Source organism: Setaria italica, chromosome V, assembly GCF_000263155.2.
Source record: "Setaria italica strain Yugu1 chromosome V, Setaria_italica_v2.0, whole genome shotgun sequence".
Classification (NCBI taxonomy): domain Eukaryota; kingdom Viridiplantae; phylum Streptophyta; class Magnoliopsida; order Poales; family Poaceae; genus Setaria; species Setaria italica.
The window spans coordinates 43,352,881-43,372,190 of NC_028454.1; the positions used below are offsets into that span (position 1 = coordinate 43,352,881).

Consider the following 19,310-nt stretch of genomic DNA (forward strand, 5'->3'; position numbering starts at 1 on the left):
TTAACTCGCTCCGCCGTCGCTGTCCCCTCCTCCACCGCTCCGGCCGGCGGGCCCCCTCTTCCTCCGCCTCCGCGGTTCATAATTTCCACCTCCTCCGCTGCTCATGTCTGTGTGGCGTGGCGTCAGGCCTCGCTCAGCGCCTTGCGTGTGCCAGCCCGGCGGGCGCGCCAAGACCCTAGAGGGTGCGTAGGCTAGACGAGTGGTTAGAGAGACCGGCCGGCCGGCCGAGCAGCAATCACCCGGCCGATCAGCCGGTTAATCGCCTGGGTTTTGGTCGATATATATTGGCCCGGACACTAACCCTCTTATCCTTTCCTCTCGTCCGTCCCGTCCCCCCCACTTGCACCCGCGAGCAGCGACGCCTGCTTTTTTCCGGAGGAAGCCGCCACTGAGCTCGCTCGTGCTAGCTACCTACGCACATATCTAGCAGCTACTACTACACCTAGCCAGCTACAGCCGCCTGCCCTAGCTAGCTAGCAAGGGAGCGGCCGGGCTGCATAGATATGCGAGGGAGGCAGGCGAGGACGAGGAAGGAGAAGCGGCAGTAGACGAGCGGCCATGAGCGGCAGGCACGAGAACGGGCATGGCGCCGCTGCTACCGCGGCGGCTGCAGCGGCGGCGGTGGGAGGAGGAGGAAGGGCGGGGGAGGGCGGCGGCGGTGACGCGCACGAGGACGACCTGGTCATGCCGGGGTTCCGGTTCCACCCCACGGAGGAGGAGCTCATCGAGTTCTACCTCCGCCGCAAGGTGGAGGGCAAGCGCTTCAACCTCGAGCTCATCACCTTCCTCGACCTCTACCGCTACGACCCCTGGGAGCTCCCTGGTCTGTCTCTCTCTGATGCTATCTTCTACCAATAACACTTGCAAACAACAATCACTTGCTCTCGCTCTCGATCTTCTCCCTCCAATTAATCTAGCTCTCCTCCGAATTAACCAATATTTCTTCAAGAAAAGAAAATTAAGGGGGTGGAATTGCGCTGATGCATGCAGCCATGGCCTCGATTGGGGAGAAGGAGTGGTTCTTCTACGTGCCGAGGGACCGCAAGTACCGGAACGGGGACCGGCCGAACCGGGTGACGGCGTCGGGGTACTGGAAGGCCACGGGCGCCGACCGGATGATCAGGGCCGAGAACAACCGCCCCATCGGGCTCAAGAAGACGCTCGTCTTCTACTCCGGCAAGGCGCCCAAGGGCGTCCGCAGCAGCTGGATCATGAACGAGTACCGCCTCCCGCCCGACCACACCGACCGCTACCAAAAGGTACGCAGCACATCTAGTCCCGGGCGCCATGGCCTTCAACTTCAATTTGCCCATGCGACGAGCTAATTTGCAAGCAAATCCACAAGGCCGGGACTAGGGTTTGGGGAGGTTTTCTTGGAGTTGGATTTTGAGAGGGGTTTCAATTTTGGTCTACCCAATTATGCTTTCAGCTCGGCTTTTGCATTCTCTTCTGATTTTCGAGTTACATATTAGGGTTTGTTCATCTTCTCTCGTTTGCATCTTTGCCTCTTTTGGTGTTCCTCCCATGAATAATGATGTTCATACTTGGGCACATACCTAAAACCGCACCCTATTCGATTACTCCCCAAGATGCTATCATGCATGAGTTTATTTCTGAACCTAGACTCCTAGATTCCACAATTCTAGATGTAATCAGGACGAAATTTTGGGGGAAAGCATCATCACGTAGCATCTCTTTTCTGGCTTTCCAATTCTAGCCCAGCTTGCTTGTTCTACTTCCTCCAACTAGTTCCCCATGCTCGCACTTGTCTAGCACACAACATTAGCATCTCGAGATCTTCATGCCTGAGAGTAATGACGAAGTAATTTGCAGACCGAGATCTCCCTCTGCCGCGTGTACAAGCGCACCGGCATCGACGACGGCCATGGCCATCCCTCGGCGCGCTCGACGCCCTCCCGCCGCGCCACGGCCCAGCAAGACATCAAGCAGGCGTCATCGTCGTCCACGCCCACGCCGCCCACGAGCCCGCCCAAGATGATGCAGCTTCTCCACGGCGAGTGCACGTCGGCGCCGACCATCAGGGACCACGCCGCGGCACACAACGACAACAAGCCGCCGCCGCCGGCGGCGGCGCAGCGGCAGCTACCCACAAAGCCGTGCAACGGCGGCTATCTGCTGTCGACGGCGAGCTCCGCCGCGGGGGCCAGCGATCATCTGCAAGTGGGAGCCGCGGCAACGCCGCCATCGTCGTACGACCAGTCCCGGAACGCCAACGCGTTCGCCTCCACGTACTCGCTTCTCAGCCTGGTGAACGCGGCCTCCATGGGCGGCGGCTCCGCGGCCGCCGCCATCGACGAGCTCAGCTCGCTGGTCGGGCACGGCCCGCCGGCGTACTTCAACCACCAGGCCGGCGGCAGCTTCCTCCCCCTGCCAACGCCGTCGTCGTCGCAGCCAATGGCGCTCGGGACGCTGCCGATGTCGCTGGCCGCCATCTCCGACAAGATCTGGGACTGGAACACGATCCCCGACGCTGCGGCTAGAGATTACAGCAGTGCCGGTTTCAAGTGAGCGGCGGCGCGCACGGGTGCATGGCGGCGGCGCACATTCCGACGGCCCAAATGGTACAGCCATGTAGATCTTACTGTATTTTCTCCCTCTCCCGGTTAATTTGTTCACGGTAAAATCTGAGGAAACAATCTCTGTAGACAAGTGTCAAGTATACCCTTTTAATCAGACTATAGCTCATACCAACTTGCTTGTACTAGTAGTATGATCAAGAGTTCAGGATAGGTAAGCTGCTGTAATTCCTACTGAATTGCATATAATAACCTCCTTCAATTTGATCAATAACGACATGACAGTCAATTTCTACTTCCCAAGATTCAGGACAGTTTTTTTTTTACTCTTGTCAAGTACTGCACCAACCATCAAGATTCAGGACATGGCAATGCGCATGCAGGATAGTTGGGAATGTTTGTGCAGTCAAAAGCGCCTGTTTTTTAACTGTCTGACTTTGGGCACTGACTCCACTGCACATGAAATAATGCCGGACGGTTGCATGATTGGGGGAGACGACCGTGGCAGAGATTGCCTCCTCGGAATGATTGGGAGAGGACCTGCAGGGGGGTGTCGGGTGTGCGTGGATCCCACATCTCTTTCTCTCATCTCTCTCTAGTCTGTAGTAGATGCAGGACTGTGTCAGAGAGATGCGAGGATCGATCGCCGATGGGGTTTGGGCCTTTGGGGGCCGAACAATCGTGTGATTGGCAGCGTTTGTCTTTTCGCTCTGCGCGCTGTCAGAGGGTCGTCGTCTCAGGCTCCGGGGCCGGCGACTGGCCACCGGATTACAACTGTGGAAAATGATGATTATTCCTCTTTGGCTGCTCTCGTGCTGGCTGTAAACTTGTGGGTGTCATGGGCTGACGATCAATGGTCGGATCGAGCTTGGCCGTTTGGACAATCTGCTAGTCTGATCAGGAAGGAGGTTTTTTTTCTGATTGGACATTGTACAGTCTATGTCTTTTGGTAGGGCTGAGATAGTTTACCTGTTTTGGTACCTTTTGATTTTGTTCTTGTCATGCCAGCTGTGATGTAGTACATTCTGATACCTAGTAGTCTCATAGTCATAGAGAAAAGAGAATCCACAGCCATAAGTTTCAGATCAACCCAGTCAAGGAACAAATGAAGGGAAAAGCTTGCAGGGGATTCTCCTGCGCATTCTATTATTTTTCCGATTCCTTTAATAACCTGCAAAAGTTTTGTGACTAACTTCCACAAAGGTAAGGATTGTTTTTGTCGTCAGAGTTACCGACTTCATTTTTATGAGATGTATCGCAGCAGACCACACATTTAACATGTCAAAGTTTCTCAAAACTATACATATATTTGATATTGATGCACCAAGTTATCGCAGAACTAGAGATTCCAGAAGAATGAAACATGTGGTTTTGTGATACATTGCAGACGACGTATAAATGCGGTTTTGTGATGGATACTATGGCACACTAAATCTGTAATTTCGTGATGTACAATCTTTAATTTTGTCTTTATTATACTAGCCTACTAGGACATGTTAAATCTCTAGTTTTGCGATGCAACTTCTGGAATTTGATTTCGTTATAGCATACCCAAACAGTTTGTAGTCTTACGAAATTTACTCTCAAGTTTGTCTCTCAAATCATCAAAGGAGAGACGAAGTGAAAACAGAAAATTGTTTTGCTCGTACGTATGTGACATGTATGACTAATGTACTGATCTGACCAGTGCGGATAGGATAATGACATTATGGATCACTTTTGCTCGACCAATTATCTAGTTTTATGATTTTCTATGTGAAGTTTTACAATCATGGGATCAGATATGATCCCTGAAACAGCAGATAACCACAAGCATACAAGACACAAACTACTTAAACTAGTAGTGTGAACTGCAATCCATTTGTGTGATCTTGTACTTGTACAACTGTGTGATCTTTGGCCGTAAACATTCTCTTTTAATTGCATGTGGAGGCCGGATAATTATCCTTTTTTTAAGGGCAGCAGGATAATTATCCTTAATCTAAAAAAAACAACTGTGTGATCTTGTTTCCAGACGAGTGCGCAGCTGTGTGATCTCAACTGATCCAAATTATTGGGCTATTCAAGGGGGGCAAAAGAAAGTAGTTGAAATGTATTGTTATCTCATAACAAAACTTGGCTGAAATATACACATGTAAACATCAAAGCAAAGTTCTTTTTTTTTCCCCGAGAAAACAGAAGCAAAGGCTATGCATATATCCTGTCAAGCTACAGAGATGCCATGCATGTGGATTGGTTCTGAAAGGTGGAATCGACAAATTAAGGAAGCACTCGATGTCGTGCGACGTTGGTGGATGACATCATTCAGTGATTATAGCGTGCACAAATGTGCCGGGGAGTACGTTGATCTTTCACAGAAAACATCAAATCGATCGCCAGGGCCCTCGAGAGCATGCGGACACCTGAAAGACGAACACGGAGAAGCGAAAAGCGAGGTGACCATGCTTTTACACACACACACACACACACACACTAGGACACACACACACACACACACACACACACACTTATGGTGCAATAATGTCCAATGTTAATTATACTAGGACTAGTAGGAAAATTTAAACAGCTTTGTTTGGAAAAGTTGTATACTCCCAGTCTCCTACATGGATGATCGCAACAACAACAAGTGACATATCCGTACGTGCTTTACACACACGCGCGCGCGTGCTTAGGCAGCTTGCTAAACAAAGATCCATTCTGCCGAGGGCGAGCTGAGTTGGCTCCCATGGATCCATCCGTCTCCTTGGGCATGCAGTGCAGGCGCCATGATGAGGCGAGCACCACAACCTCCGCGCAACCGAGACGGATGGATCATGGATCGATCCCTGTATCCGGCCGGCCTGGATCGCCGCTTTTGGCCCACGCTGGCCATGATCCTACGCCCACGCGTGCGTCCGGAGCGAGGAGGAGAGGCAGGCCAACAGGGTATCGGATCGGATTCAGCGGCTCTGATGATTGATTATAGCTAGGCGCGCGCGGGGGTTTAGGTTTAGGATGCGGGAAAGCGAGCTTTTCCGGGGTAATAAAGGTCGCGCCTTTGCGCACGCGCGCGGTTACTGTCCCGTGCGGCCGGGTTGTGCATGCGACGGCGCATGATTAGCTCGTTGAACCTTGGAACTGCATGTCAGCGCTACTACTAGTAGTAGCAGCAGCAGCTCATCGGTCGATCGGCCGGTGCCATCATACACCTTTTCTTTTCTTTTTCTTTCTGGTGAGATATGTATGTGCGGCTAGCTGCTGCTTGCATTGTACGAGCTGATGGGTAGAGTAGGAGTGGTAGCACTTTTTGTTTGGGTAGTCTGGGACCATGCATCATCTGGTACCGATGGCTCCTTCTGGGGATCCAGGGACACTGCCGAGCTGCCTGATCGGAGGAAAGTTAGCGTCGGGCGCAGGGGCGCACGCGCGTTATTTGGTATGGTAAGTTACAGGAGAGGAACGTCCAGATCGACGCGACACCGCCGACAGGGCAGGAACACGCTTCCACAGCTAGCCCTCGTGTCGTGCAAAAAAGCCACTTGCCGTTGTTGGGGGAGGAAATCGCCTTGCGTTTTGTACATGCTTTCGCTCCGCTTGCGTTGGGGTAGGCCTATGGCATCACTGAGAGCAAATGCTACTACTACTTTTCAGGCGAACAACAAATGCTAAATAATGGACCCTCACTTCACTGGACTTATTGGAAATGCTTAGGGCAGCTCTCCATCGGAACAGTAGGGCCGTTATGTGCTGCTATTTTAGCCCCTGTAGTAGGTTGGGCTCATTCAGTCGGCCTGAATTGCCGAATCCTCACAACCAAGGCCCACATCACAGGACTTCCCTCAGCAGCTTCAACTTAGATAATTCTTACCCACGACATCAGTAAAAAGGACATAACTATATAATCTGAATCTACCACTGACCAGCGCACAACTGATCACTTCTTGTTTCCCCATGATATCCTTTTTTTTTATCCAGGACAAACATAACAATCATATGTGAACGTGTGACCAATACTTGGTTTCCTTTCATGCCTAGGGTAATCGACAAACCAAGCAAATTAGCAAAATATGACGCAGCCAGCTGTTGCCAATTTATTCATTCCCCTAAACGACTGAAGAACTAGTACAAAGACCAGAGAAGCATCAAATCAGGCTGAGTAACCTCACCAAGTGTATACCTGCTGACTGAGCCTGCGCAGGGCGCCTTCGTCGTTCATACGAATGGCCTCCGGTGACATCACATACGCTGAACGCTGCTGCTCAAAGAGGGGAAAGGCAGAGGTTGTACACCTTCCCTATGTGTGACAATGTTCCTAGATAGATCTCCATCCACTTTTAATGCAATCTAGCACAATCAGAGCTCCGAAAAGATGGCAAACACTATGAATGAGGCCTCATCGAACTCTGAAATGCTGAATAACAAAAATGGGTCAAGAGGTTGTTCAGAGTTCGAACTAGAGACGGCTCAAAGAACAGAAACTTGCGCGTGTGGCCAACTGGCCATACCTCCCAATGCTTCCATTGAACCACATGGAAAAGAAATATAACTTTTCTAGTTTCCATTTCTAACAACATACCAAAAGTTTCATGTTCCATTTGTCTCCTAATCTTTTGGAAGTAATCGTCTTTCTCCCTTCCTGATTGTAATAAAGATAAAGTAGCCATGTCAGTTGTTGGTAATACCACAAAGCAAAGGAGGGAGGTAGAAGAATGACCATAACCTTTGTTGTCCCAACATGGAAAACTTATCTGCGCAAGGGCTGTCTAACTTCTTTGGTAAGAAATAGAAAGGAAGCTAGCAAGCAGAGCTCTCATAACTTCCCAACATGGCTAATGTCCACACACCATGCACTTCCATTTCTTCTGAGAAAGACACTTCACTGGAACTACAAGTAACAGAAATCAGGAATACTGAATCAGCTAGCAAGATCATCTATCTTACCTGCCTAACTCAAATGCAGGCTTAAGTCCTTAACAAAAAAGGGCAGGCCTAAACGCAGCCAGCTTCACAGCTGACATGCTTCTTCAGACAAGCTACGAGGGTCATAACTCATAAGTCATCAGTCTTCAGACAAGCAATCCAACCATTTGAGACAGAGTGGTCATTAGTCATCTCTGATGAGATGTCTGCAAGCTCTGATGACTATAGAGTAGTGTGTTCATCACTGATGGGGTGTCATCTTCTTCAGTGAAGCACATGTTCTTGGTGGTGGCCTCTTCTTCATCCTGCAGCATTTTCAATCACCTTGTGACCTCGCCGTTCTCTTTGCCGCTGGCATCCTCCAGAATCCATATTACACGCCGCTAACCTCATCCCACAAGCGGACGTCGGAGGCGGCATCAGCGCAGGGGTCCCGCTTTACCAGGTCTCGCTTCACCATGGAGCGGGCTCCCGAACTGCCGTTCCTTCCATACCACCAGATCTCGTTCTCCTCAAATCCCACCGGCGTCGGGGACGTCCATGGCCGCCGTCGCAGCCGCCGCCGCTCCCAGAATTGGAGCGCAAAGACGGAAGCCGAGCCGCCATGGCCGCGCTCCCAGAATCGATAGCGATCCAATATTTATCAGAAAGCCCCCCCAAATGTTTACATAAAGCCCCTAGATTGGAGCTGCTACACAGCCGCTGACGGAGCGTTACCCGATCGACGGCGACGGAGCTGCTGCACGAGCGTCCCCGGCCTCGGGCGGTGTCGAATGGCCGGTGAATGCACGGGCGGCGGCGGAGGAAGGGGCACGCGCGCGAGAGAGAGCGGGAGGGCTAATATGTCAAAAGATGGGGTAAAATGCAAAATATCGGATCGCTATTAGTAGTCGCGATCGAAAATAGGGAGTAAAATGAAAAACTACTGGATCGCTATTATCCAAACTAGGGGGTACAGTGTAAAATATTAGGGGTCAAAGTGCAAAATTAATGGTGTAAAGTGGATGCAATAAGAGCAGGGTAACTTTCCAATCTTCCCTCCTGCCCTGAGTCCTCGATGCGGCGGCGCGGGCGCGGCAGAGCTCCGGCGCACCCCGCCGCGAGCCCCACGACAAACATGGAAGAGGATATGATCCTGAAACGGAGGGTGGCGTGTATGCGATCCATCACCCCAAATCTGAAGCGTCTCCCTCGACAGGCGGTCGCCTGGAGCCCGTGCCGCCGGGCTGTGGTCGGCGGGGGTTCGGTCTCCGTTCGGACTCCGGAGAGCGATTGTTCGCGGCCAGCTGTTTGCCGCACGATCACGCTGCGAGCCAGCGATGCCTAATGGCCGAGGGAAACGCTGCTTCGATCTCATTTTGACATGCCAAATCCGGGCTGCAAGATTCAGGACCCTGAACTTTTGTGTGGCAACTTGACACCTTGCCTCCTGCTCAATCTGTCTGGGTCTCTGGGAGATGTCATCATGGCCTCCTGAACCTCCTGGATCCATTCGTGGCCCATCAGTCTCGGCGACACGAATAATCTTAGATTGGCACTAATGTATCTACGTTGCCTTTTGCCAGGACTATTTGCAGCTGCTCTGACCTGCTGCATATCCATCATTGATCATTCCATCGACTAATCACGCGAATTTCTTCGCTGTTTCCGTCCTGCACTGCTCGTACTGTTCATCCAGGGCCAGCTTTTCTCTTCTCTCGGCGAGGTTCACCAGCCAGCCAGCCCTTCACTTTCACCGACGCCACGTCCTGTCCCCTGTCAGCGAGCAGCCATGGAAAACAGCAACGGGGACACGCCGTGACGCCATAACAACAGCAGCCGTGGCCATCTCGCGGCATCAATGGGTGGGAACGGGACCCGTGCTACTGGCGTCGAGCAGTTGGGCCTCCATTCCGTTCCGTTCCGTTCCACGCGTCGCTGACACGTACGCGCGCCGCCGCGCTGCCGGCGCCGGTGGCCGTGCCAGCGGACGGACGCCGCCGTGAGCGATGGATTCCGCGCGCCAGCCCGGCCTAATTAGTGCAATAGTAAAGTGATGCGCGTTATTTCGAACCAACGTACGCTGCGCTAACTGCAAACGACAAGACAACGCGCCGCGCCGCGCTCCGAGCAGAGCGAAGCCAAACCAAACCAAACCAAACCTCACTGCCGGTTGCCAGGTTTCCAGGCGAACCACTCCACTACACCCCGGCGCTCGCCGCGCTGTGTACCTGCAGGGAAGGAGACGCTGAACCAGTGAACCCAGGGTACGGCGCCGGAGGGAGGCGGTAGAGAGAGGGGCGGGAATGGAGGGTGGCGGCGGGGACTCGGAGTCGACGGCGCTGGAGTACACGCCGACGTGGATCGTGGCGGCTGTCTGCTCCCTCATCGTCGTCATCTCCCTCGCCGCCGAGAGGTGCCTGCATCACCTCGGCAAGGTAACCGACTGGTGTTTCCTTGCGTTTCGCAAATCTCAACATCTAAAACGCGTTGCTTGTCTCCCTCCTGAATTAACGCTGCACCTTGGTGTCCACTGTGAGAGCAGACGTTTAAGGGGAAGAATCAGAAGGCGCTCTTCGAGGCTCTCCTCAAGGTCAAAGAAGGTATTGATCTGTTCTTTTCTGCCATTTAACTTACATTTTCAGTTTCAGGTGAAGCTGAGGTTTATGTGCTTCTGTCAGAATTCAGAAAGCAGGGAGATTTGTTCATCTTCAGTGCAAAACTTGATTTCTCTGCTCATTTCTAAACTCGCATCAAGCTGTAACAACCGTGATGCTTTAAGCAGCTTCCCCTCAATGTATCTGATGCGACTTTGCAGAGCTCATGCTTCTGGGGTTCATCTCCCTGCTGCTGACTGTGTCCCAAGGGATGATCCAGAGGATCTGCATTCCTCCAGTGTGGACCATCTACATGCTCCCATGCCATAGCGCAAGGGAACAGGCCGAGCTGAGCCCCTCGGAGGCGCATGGCCTTGCTGCCGGAATTTTAGGCCTCACCCGTCGGCGCCTGCTTGCCGAGGGAGTGCCAAGGGCCCAGCATTGCCAAAAGAAGGTGCGTGGATGAGTTAGAACAACACTTCTTGCTTCATGCTATTTCAATCCAAAGCTTGCTATAGCAGACTATGCTTCCAATCATTGACGTACCATCCTGAAGTTTGCTAGTATCTGTATTCATATGACTCGTGCTTCATGTAGCATGCTGCTGGTCGCGAAGTTGCTTCATTTCCCAGTGGCCGTTTTAGCGTGTAGAGTGTAGAAAAAGACGAGGACACATCAGTGTTTTTCCCCAGGCGCAGTTGTATTGGCTATTATCCAATGAAAAATTGAAAATTATAGGGAGCCTGAAATAGCCTCAAAATACAGAAAATTAGTTTAGGGGTATTTCTGACAGATTCTCCATTAGAAAAACAGCAAATTTTGTCATGTGCTATCTACTGATATTGGTTTTCTTGTATTCCATTCTGGGATTTGTCAACAGGGAGAAGTTCCTTTGCTGTCCGTTGAAGCACTACATCAGTTGCATATCTTCATTTTCATTCTGGCTATTGCGCATGTGATTTTCTGTGTTTTGACTATGCTTTTAGGAAGCGCAAGGGTAAAGTACCAATGGAATTTCATTTGATCCATGTGTATATTAACCTTGGTTTCAAGTAATTTTAACTCCATCTTTTTGCTCAGATTCGTCAATGGAAACATTGGGAGGATGAATTTCAGAAGGATGCTATAGAAAATGGTAGTAGTACCTTGTTTGCAGCTCCTGATTTGGTCGAATAATATGCTTGGTGGCTGGTAGCAAGTAGCAACTGTCCTTTTGTAAACAAGTTAATACTAACGTTAATGAAAAAAATTAAGGCTGCCTTTTGGGTACAATTCTATGGAACTGCAGGGCAAAGGAACGTGACCTATGTGCATCAATGTGAATTTATCAGGGAACATTTCAAGGGTATTGGAAGAGATTTGGCGATATTGAGCTGGCTGGTAAGAAATGGATCTCATGTTGCTTTCCGTCAAAATAATGTATCTTCTGTATGAACTATTAAGCTTACACTATCCCTTTTCATACAATCTGGTAAACTTAACACAGACTAGGCTGCCTGGGTTTTCTGACAGACTTGTGCAACCTACGATGATGTTTCTTCTGGTCCCTCTTACACAGTTCCACTCCACTTATCTGTGAACTATATTGGATAACTTCTTAACAAAATGTTTTTATAGCAACATTCCCAAACCAAAATACATTTAATGCTTAATACTACATACAAGTACCTTTTTATTACTGTATCATTAATGCATATTTACATGGTAACTAATTATCAAGTATCAATTTGACCAACTCATTAAGCTTTTACTTTCAGCATTCTTTTGTTAAGCAGTTTTACGGGTCAGTTACTAAATCAGACTACACTACAATGCGACTTGGCTTCATCATGGTAAGGATAACACGACAATAAGCAAAAATTTTGTTCCTTCTCGATTATAACAGGTGACAATTATTTGTTTGCAGACACATTGCCGGGCAAACCCAAAATTTGATTTCCACAGATACATGTTACGAGCTTTGGAGGCTGACTTTAAGAAGGTGGTTGGCATTAGGTACTCCAGTCAGCGAATTCATACATTTTCAGTTCATGTACTAGCAGTTGTTGAGCACAGTATATGATTATGAACCTAACTACCTTGCCTTTTCTTTTATCACTTAGCTGGTACTTGTGGATATTCGTTGTGGTATTCATGTTGCTGAATGTCAATGGTGAGTTCAATCTCACCGAAAGAGTCTAAGTCTTCAGTTCTTTACAGGACTGCTTTTCCACTGCTTGTGTACTGTAGTCTTGCTAGTATTCAATGTAAACTAGTATTGTTGAGTGTCTCACTATTAACGATCACATATCACTTGCAAATCTACAGGATGGCATACATACTTTTGGATCTCTTTCATTCCCCTTCTTGTAAGTGGCTCTTTGTAACTAATGAGTTTCTCGGAAAGCTGCAAACTTAATTTGGTGAAATTTCAGATCAAGCTTGAATTTTGCCCTTGATTCGAGACTCTGAACTTACTGGGCACTTCCTTATTTGCTTCGTGCAGCTTCTGCTGGCCGTTGGCACCAAGCTAGAGCACGTCATAACTCAGTTGGCAATTGAGGTTGCCGAGAAGCACTCCGCAATCGAGGGCGACTTGGTCGTCAACCCGTCAGATGAACACTTCTGGTTTGGACGGCCAAAAATTGTCTTGTACCTGATCCACTTCATCCTCTTCCAGAACGCGTTTGAGATCGCCTTCTTCTTCTGGATTCTTGTAAGCGCAACCAAACTCCGCAAAGTACAGAACAACTAAGATTGAAGGGTTACTGCAACTTATTTTCCCTTCCCTCTTTGCAAGACTACCTACGGTTTCAACTCCTGCATCATGGATCACGTCCCCTTCATCGTGCCGAGGCTCGTCGTCGGGTAACTAACTACTCATCCGATTTTGAACAATCCAAGGGGCAAGGGCCATCCATATGTTTCAGAGTCATGATGTTAACCTTGCAGGGCCACCATCCAACTCGTCTGCAGCTACAGCACCCTGCCTCTGTACGCCATTGTCACCCAGGTGTGCGCCACTATACTCGCCATCATGCCATGAGTGATTGGCTACCATTTGGCTGCTCAAAAACCAACCGAAACGTGGTTTTGACTATTTCTTTTGTTTGCGAAGATGGGGACCTTCTTCAAGAAGGAGATCTTCGACGAGCACGTGCAGCAGAGCCTCGTGGGCTGGGCGCAGAAGGCCAAGAAGAGGAAAGCGCTCAAGAACAATGGCGGCAGCGGCAGCGGCGCGGCCGGGTCGGCATCGGCACGTCCGCCGGCGAGGCTCGAGCTGATGAGACGGGCTGCCGCTCTTGAAGAAGGCAGCACCGGCGGCCATGGCAGCCAAGTCTAGTGCCATCCAGCGTCCAGAAACTCGCCATGCTACAACAGCAGGCGCGTGGGAGACCGTCCGAGGATGCAAGTGTCCATGTCCTCGTACGCGCGCCTTACGCGAGCCATCAGTGGTTGTTAGATAAGTAGTGTTTGATCAGCCAGAACGGGTGTTGTGATATGAATGTGATGTTTGTATGCTTTGGATTGACTCGAGCCAAATGTTGTGGAGTGGGGTGCTTTCTGTGTAGCGTTGTGCTGAACTGCTGATGGAGGCGACGAGCTATTCAGGTATCAGAGGGCGCGGAGCACCCAACGCTGCATTGCCTTGCCGGTTCACTGGCATATGGGGTTGCCTCGCCGTCGCCGGCGAAGGAACAAAAGCAGAAACCATGATCCTGAGAGCCTGTACGCCTGCCGCAACCGCAGCGAGAGCGTCTCCCATCACGAGGGCGTCGTGTACCCGCAGCAAGACATTCACAGCGGGGGTCTGGCGGTCTGCAATGCTTCTGAAAAAACTAAAAGCCCGGAAAAAGGAACAGACGCTGCTGGGTTCTTTTCCTCAGGAAAAAGGAAATACCAACACAGCGACGAGGGGCCGCACTGATTAGGCAGCTGCCAAACATGTATTCTCATTCTCAGATATTAAACAGAAGCATCACTCAACTGATCTCATCAGAACCGCATACAAAAAGGCACGATAGAAAACAATATTGCCAGAGTTGATTCTATAACAGGGGGGCCCTCAGTTCTACAACCCATACAAATCCGTATGCTTGATCTAATCTTTTAGCATTGCAGTATGAAGCGCCGCAGGTGTTCAACTTCAACCATCACCACTTGCACGCCTGCCTCTGAATTTTGGAGTTCATGGTGCCCTTCCCCTTGTCCTTGTAGGCGTTCCTGGAGGACACGGGCCTTCTCCGCCCATGGGCAGCTGCGATTGCCTTTTTCCTTTGCTTGTTTAATTTTTTTGTGAGCTCCGCATCTTCCTCGTCATCATCGTCACTGTCCGATGACTCATCATCATTATCGTCATCTTCCTGGGGAAGCACCTTGCCCTCTGATTCAAGCGGTTCCTTAGCGTCCCCATTGCTATCTGAGGGAGGACTTTCCAATCTGCTCTCACCGCTACAACTTGTTCCATGCTGCGCAGTGAAGAAATGTGAGAAAAAGGCCGTCAAAAGTTTGTTTATTCATTCAGATGGATAGATGACTAACCTCTTCAGAAAAAGTTCCAGGTCCACCTGAATTCCTTGATGTAAGATTACAATCAAGCTCATCGGAACGGTCCTGAGAAACACCACCAAAATACAATTGAATAACAGTGACTTCTAAACTAGACTGACTACGGGCACAGTTTACGCATATTCAAATAGCTTGTTATAGGCGTACCTGATCTATTTTCAAGGAATAAATAGGCACAGCATCACCAATCTCATCATCATCATCTGAGCTGGAATCCTGTCCTTCAGCATCTTCTTCAATGTACTGTAAGCAAGTTAGCAAAAAAGAAGTATAAGAAAACTAAGTTGGAATACAATCTATAAACGTATGCATGGATAAAAAAATTCCAGAAACATCTGACCTACCTTCTCCATATCCACTTGCGCCTTCCTGGTAAATCCACTAGCAGCTAGTTCCTTGTCCAAGGAACCAGCAGCCTTGTTCACAGACAAAAAGGATGGCCTACTAGTCCCTTCACCATCACTTTCAGATCCAACTTCTTCTTCATTTTTCTCTGACTTAAGATTGAACCTAACAGGAAGAAAAGAAATCACAAGAAAAATATTAAACACCAAATTAGGATGATTTAAATCTTTCTTGCATTTATTACAAACCTCTTGTTAAAGAACTTGTAGATACACTCAATGTCTCGGTCAAAGAACCTGCAAATGCAAAACGCATTTAAAAAAAATACAAGACACTATAACATCAGTTATCTGAGTAAGCAACATACATTTGGGCATTACGATGAGAAACAGATACCATCTGTGGAAAGTCAATAACCGTAATTTTTTCATCATCATCAATCTGCATGACATTGGCATTGATGAAAGTATTATACACTGACATATAAAAAATGTAACGTATTTAGTATTATTATGTACTATATTACAAAACTAAGTACCTTAAAATTATTGTGTACCATTTTAGCAATTATTCAAAATGGTGCATCCAGTTCATGTGTTTACCACACAAACACACACAAAAAAGAACTTGTTCCATAGTATCTTATCCACATAAGCTTTAGTTCTATGAATGGTCAAGGATTTAAAATTTATAAATCAACACAACTGGGAGAGGAAAAGGAAGAAATACCATGATATTGAACTCATTAAAGTCACAATGTATCAGCCCATGCTCTGCCAAACGAACGATAAGACCAAGAATTGTGTCAAAAACATCATCTGGATTCTGTAACTCTTTCACTTGAACACTGCATACCATAAAGCAACATGTATCAGGCTTTGTGACAGAACATACTCTTAAACTGATATAAGAATCCACGGATGATAAACATATACTTACAGAGGATATCCCTGTACAAGCGACATGATCACACAATGTCGATTGCAATCCACAGCAGTTGGAACAGGGAAACCATGGTCTCCTAAAGCCTGCAAATATGAGCAGTCAAGGATAACCAAACAAAAAAGGTAAACCAAAAGAGCATATAGTTCAGACATAGCTGTAGAAACATAATGAGGAAAAAAGACCTTCATAAAGGCAAATTCCTTCAAGGCTGCAAGTCGTGAGAGGTACAGCCAATTAAAGCTCCTTCGATGCCTTAGATAGTCACGCTTAGATTTCACAGCCCTAAAAGATGTCCTGCCCAGCCTATGAAGCTTCATGGCAAGCACTGTACCATCCTCTGTCGCAACCTCAAATATGTCTGGATATCAGAGAGATTTTAGAATTAACTTCTTATGCCCCTGTACCTTACTAAAACAGAGAATTAACACTAGACCGCAATATACCTGACTCCTTTCCAACACCAATTTGACGGCCAACTGAAGCAAAAACTCCTCGATTAACCAAAGTCTTGATGGCAAGGAAGTCATATCCAAGATAGGTGAGCCGATATCCATCATCTGTACAGAACAGAACCAATAAAGCAACAAAACTTGCTGCTAAAGTACTAGCAAGCAATAGTCAGGATGAACTATCAATGACTCACATTTAGTGGCATCGTGATGCACCAACTTGTTCTTCAAAAGATTCCTCAGAACTTTGTATGTGCCTCCATGCCTAGATTTACAATGGATAAAGAACATATTCCACTCAGCAAAAAGTTTCATATGTTAACAGGCAGATCGCCAATAAACACTAAGATTAAACATTAGCTGCTCTGAAGCTTCCATGTTCAGCCTAATTAATTTCAGCACATAAATGTTTATGCCGAAGTACTACAACATATAGCTTCATTTTTGCTAAATGGAAAGATAAGCATATAGGATGGAGATTTAATGTTATTATAAGAATATTATCTGCCTAACTGTGCACCACGAATTGCAAGTTGTAAGCAATTCCAGAACTAAAAATCCTTTTGTATACAGTGCAAGGTCCAAACACCAGTAGTACTACCTCCAATAACAAGATAAACAAGCAATTACATCTCAAAACAATAATTGGAACATCACAGGAAACATAGCTGACATCTTAAACTAGCAACCACGAGCATATAGTCAGGTATAGCCACAAATTTCAGGATTTCGAACAAAAACGTCTTACTTCAGTCCAGCGATCCTGTCAACAAGCTCTGCGGGGACAATCTCGTGCTGTGATCAGTCCAAGGCAAAAGGCCAACGTCAGATGCGGAAACGGGTAATCTCTCACAGGCATAATAATATGTAACGAGATGAGAGATTGAGATGCAAGGTTTTGGGGGTCTTACGTTGCGCATGCCCATCTCCACGGCGGTGAGGACGCGGAAGTCGTCCTTGGTGAGGTAGCGCAGGGCGTTCACGTCGAGCTTCATGGTGTCCTGCTGCTGCTGAAGCTACAGGGCAGTGAGGGGGCGGCGGCGAAGGTGGGAGCTCTTGGTAACCGAGGACCCAGTAGGCGGTTGGTCGGCTCGGCGGTTGAATTGAAACTTGGAATTCGTCGCGGCGCACGCGCCCTCCTCCGTCCTCCTCGACTCGGGCGGCGACGGAAGGCGCGGCGCTCACGTGGACTAGTATGGCCGCACGAGAGTTGAGGTGCGGGCCGCGTATAGCTGAGCGGCGGCTGGGGCGCCCGGAGAAGAGGCAGCGACGACGAGCCGAGGGACGCAGGAGGTGGGGTATCACCGACGGGAGGACGGCGTGGTCGCGTGGAGGTGCCTGAGGGGCTGAGGGCGGAGGCGGCCGAGACAAACACGAGAGCTAGGTTTTCCCTTCGCTTCTCCAATTTGGGCCATTGGGCTAGACACACACTACTGTTCTTTGGTGGGCTTACCGGCGAGAAACGATGATGGGTCGTGCAAAAGCGGCTGCTGCTATTTAGGCCACAAAGTTCCATGGGCCCATGAGTTCGCTTTTCACTTGCATGGCCTCTCCGCACTTCTCTGTTTCAACTGCAATTCAGGGCAAGCTTGGATCCACCTCGCCTTGCGTTACTGGGCAAACTAGCCTTGCCTAGCAAGGTTCGATCCAGCAAGGTGGTGGTTTGGTTCATTTGCGTGACTAAGCAAAATTACTTAGCTAGCTGTTTGGTTATTTTGCTGGAATATGCCTTTGCTGGCAATGGTCTGATTGGTACTCGAGCTCGTAATGATCATCTTACCACTTTGCCTTGCAGGTGAGATTACCTCCACCCATCTAATTGAACAAAATGTTTTGAAAAAATTGCAAATCGTGCATCATACCAAGCAAAAAAAACATGTCACTTGCATATTTTTAATTAAACAAGACAACCATATCTGGCATATGTTATACAACCAAATTACATTGGTGTCATATATAGTTCATAATGGTCAAAATATACATATGTCACAGCCAAATGGTCTCGGTCTCCGAAGAACATCCTTCTTGCGCAAGTGGCATGCATGACCACACGCAAAACTAGAATTGACCGCAAATGGTTCTTCAAATTGCATGGAATTCCACAGATTGCATCTTCAAATGGTCAAATTGTTCAAACACCTGCTACTTGCACCTTGAAGAGGATTTTATTATCCTTACAAATGTTGCAGGTAATCCATCCACCGCTCAGGGCAAGTATATTGGTATTTGTTTAATAGACGGTCTCATGCATTAACACATAATCTTGAGATGACTTAATAAACAATCTGTATAATGGATTATCTTTTTAAATTGTCTCGTTGTAATTCTATTTCCTTAATTTGTGCATAGAAAAAAGAAATATTATGAGTTGCATGACTACCACAACTCGTACAATTGTGGAGTAGTCATCTCGTAGTCCTAAAATCTAGCTTATGAGATGGTTATTTCGCGAAACAACGACATCTTTCTCTCTCTCCACATCAGCAAAAAATTCTATATAGCACTACATGAGACGACCTATGAGACTGATGAGGTGTATTCTCGCAGCCCTCTCGCGTTAATTCCGACAAGCCCGTCTCGGACGTACTGTGATCATGCGCATCCAGAAGTAGAAAGGGACGCGATTTGGAGCCCGTTTGGTTCCCTTTGCTTATTTTTAAGCAAGTGTCACATCAATGTTTAGATACTAATTAGGAGTATTAAACGTAGCCTATTTACAAAACTCATTACATAAGTGGAGGCTAAACAGCGAGACGAATCTATTAAGCCTAATTAATCCATCATTAGCAAATGTTTACTGTAGCAACACATTGTCAAATCATGGACTAATTAGGCTTAATAGATTCGTCTCGCCGTTTATCCTCCACTTATATAATCGGTTTTGTAAATAGTCTACGTTTAATACTCCTAATTAGTATCTAAACATTTGATATGACGGGTGCTTAAATCTAAGCAAGTGAACCAAACCAGACCTTGGACAATCATACCGCACGCTGCCGCCTGCGTGTCCC

The 19,310-nt window shown here is 48.1% G+C and overlaps 3 protein-coding genes across 3 annotated transcripts; 2 read left to right on the forward strand and 1 right to left on the reverse strand.

Moving 5' to 3' along the window:
- Positions 1-249: 249 nt before the first annotated feature.
- On the forward strand, positions 250-2,840 carry LOC101778423 (NAC domain-containing protein 35). Its single transcript, XM_004970786.3, has 3 exons — positions 250-823; positions 991-1,259; positions 1,834-2,840. Exons 1-3 carry the CDS (start codon positions 559-561, stop codon positions 2,527-2,529), a joined length of 1,230 nt encoding a protein of 409 aa, XP_004970843.1. The 5' UTR covers positions 250-558; the 3' UTR covers positions 2,530-2,840.
- A 6,665-nt stretch (positions 2,841-9,505) lies between these two features.
- Positions 9,506-13,562, forward strand: LOC101778822 (MLO-like protein 1). Its single transcript, XM_004970787.4, has 14 exons — positions 9,506-9,853; positions 9,961-10,018; positions 10,234-10,466; positions 10,893-11,009; positions 11,093-11,147; positions 11,301-11,392; positions 11,770-11,844; positions 11,919-12,007; positions 12,115-12,164; positions 12,320-12,360; positions 12,498-12,707; positions 12,792-12,859; positions 12,944-13,004; positions 13,110-13,562. Exons 1-14 carry the CDS (start codon positions 9,722-9,724, stop codon positions 13,332-13,334), a joined length of 1,506 nt encoding a protein of 501 aa, XP_004970844.1. The 5' UTR covers positions 9,506-9,721; the 3' UTR covers positions 13,335-13,562.
- Positions 13,563-13,919: 357 nt separating this feature from the next.
- On the reverse strand, positions 13,920-17,668 carry LOC101779503 (serine/threonine-protein kinase rio2). Its single transcript, XM_004970790.2, has 13 exons — positions 17,211-17,668; positions 17,048-17,094; positions 16,494-16,564; positions 16,294-16,407; positions 16,033-16,208; positions 15,845-15,933; positions 15,635-15,752; positions 15,273-15,346; positions 15,154-15,201; positions 14,905-15,070; positions 14,708-14,803; positions 14,534-14,605; positions 13,920-14,460 (listed from the first exon to the last, which is right to left on the reverse strand). Exons 1-13 carry the CDS (start codon positions 17,292-17,294, stop codon positions 14,146-14,148), a joined length of 1,470 nt encoding a protein of 489 aa, XP_004970847.1. The 5' UTR covers positions 17,295-17,668; the 3' UTR covers positions 13,920-14,145.
- Positions 17,669-19,310: the final 1,642 nt, after the last annotated feature.

Bases quoted from the DNA above. Each gene is read 5' to 3' on its own strand.
- LOC101778423 (XM_004970786.3), top strand. From the start codon at position 559: ATGAGCGGCAGGCACGAGAACGGGCATGGCGCCGCTGCTACCGCGGCG. The intron at 824-990 runs GTCTGTCTCTCT...TGATGCATGCAG, and splicing joins CGACCCCTGGGAGCTCCCTG to CCATGGCCTCGATTGGGGAG. The intron at 1,260-1,833 runs GTACGCAGCACA...AGTAATTTGCAG, and splicing joins ACACCGACCGCTACCAAAAG to ACCGAGATCTCCCTCTGCCG.
- LOC101778822 (XM_004970787.4), top strand. From the start codon at position 9,722: ATGGAGGGTGGCGGCGGGGACTCGGAGTCGACGGCGCTGGAGTACACG. The intron at 9,854-9,960 runs GTAACCGACTGG...CTGTGAGAGCAG, and splicing joins GCCTGCATCACCTCGGCAAG to ACGTTTAAGGGGAAGAATCA. The intron at 11,148-11,300 runs GTAGTAGTACCT...ATGGAACTGCAG, and splicing joins GAAGGATGCTATAGAAAATG to GGCAAAGGAACGTGACCTAT.
- LOC101779503 (XM_004970790.2), bottom strand. From the start codon at position 17,294: ATGAAGCTCGACGTGAACGCCCTGCGCTACCTCACCAAGGACGACTTC. The intron at 17,095-17,210 runs GTAAGACCCCCA...GACTGATCACAG, and splicing joins TGGAGATGGGCATGCGCAAC to CACGAGATTGTCCCCGCAGA. The intron at 15,071-15,153 runs GTTTGTAATAAA...TCTTCCTGTTAG, and splicing joins TACAAGTTCTTTAACAAGAG to GTTCAATCTTAAGTCAGAGA.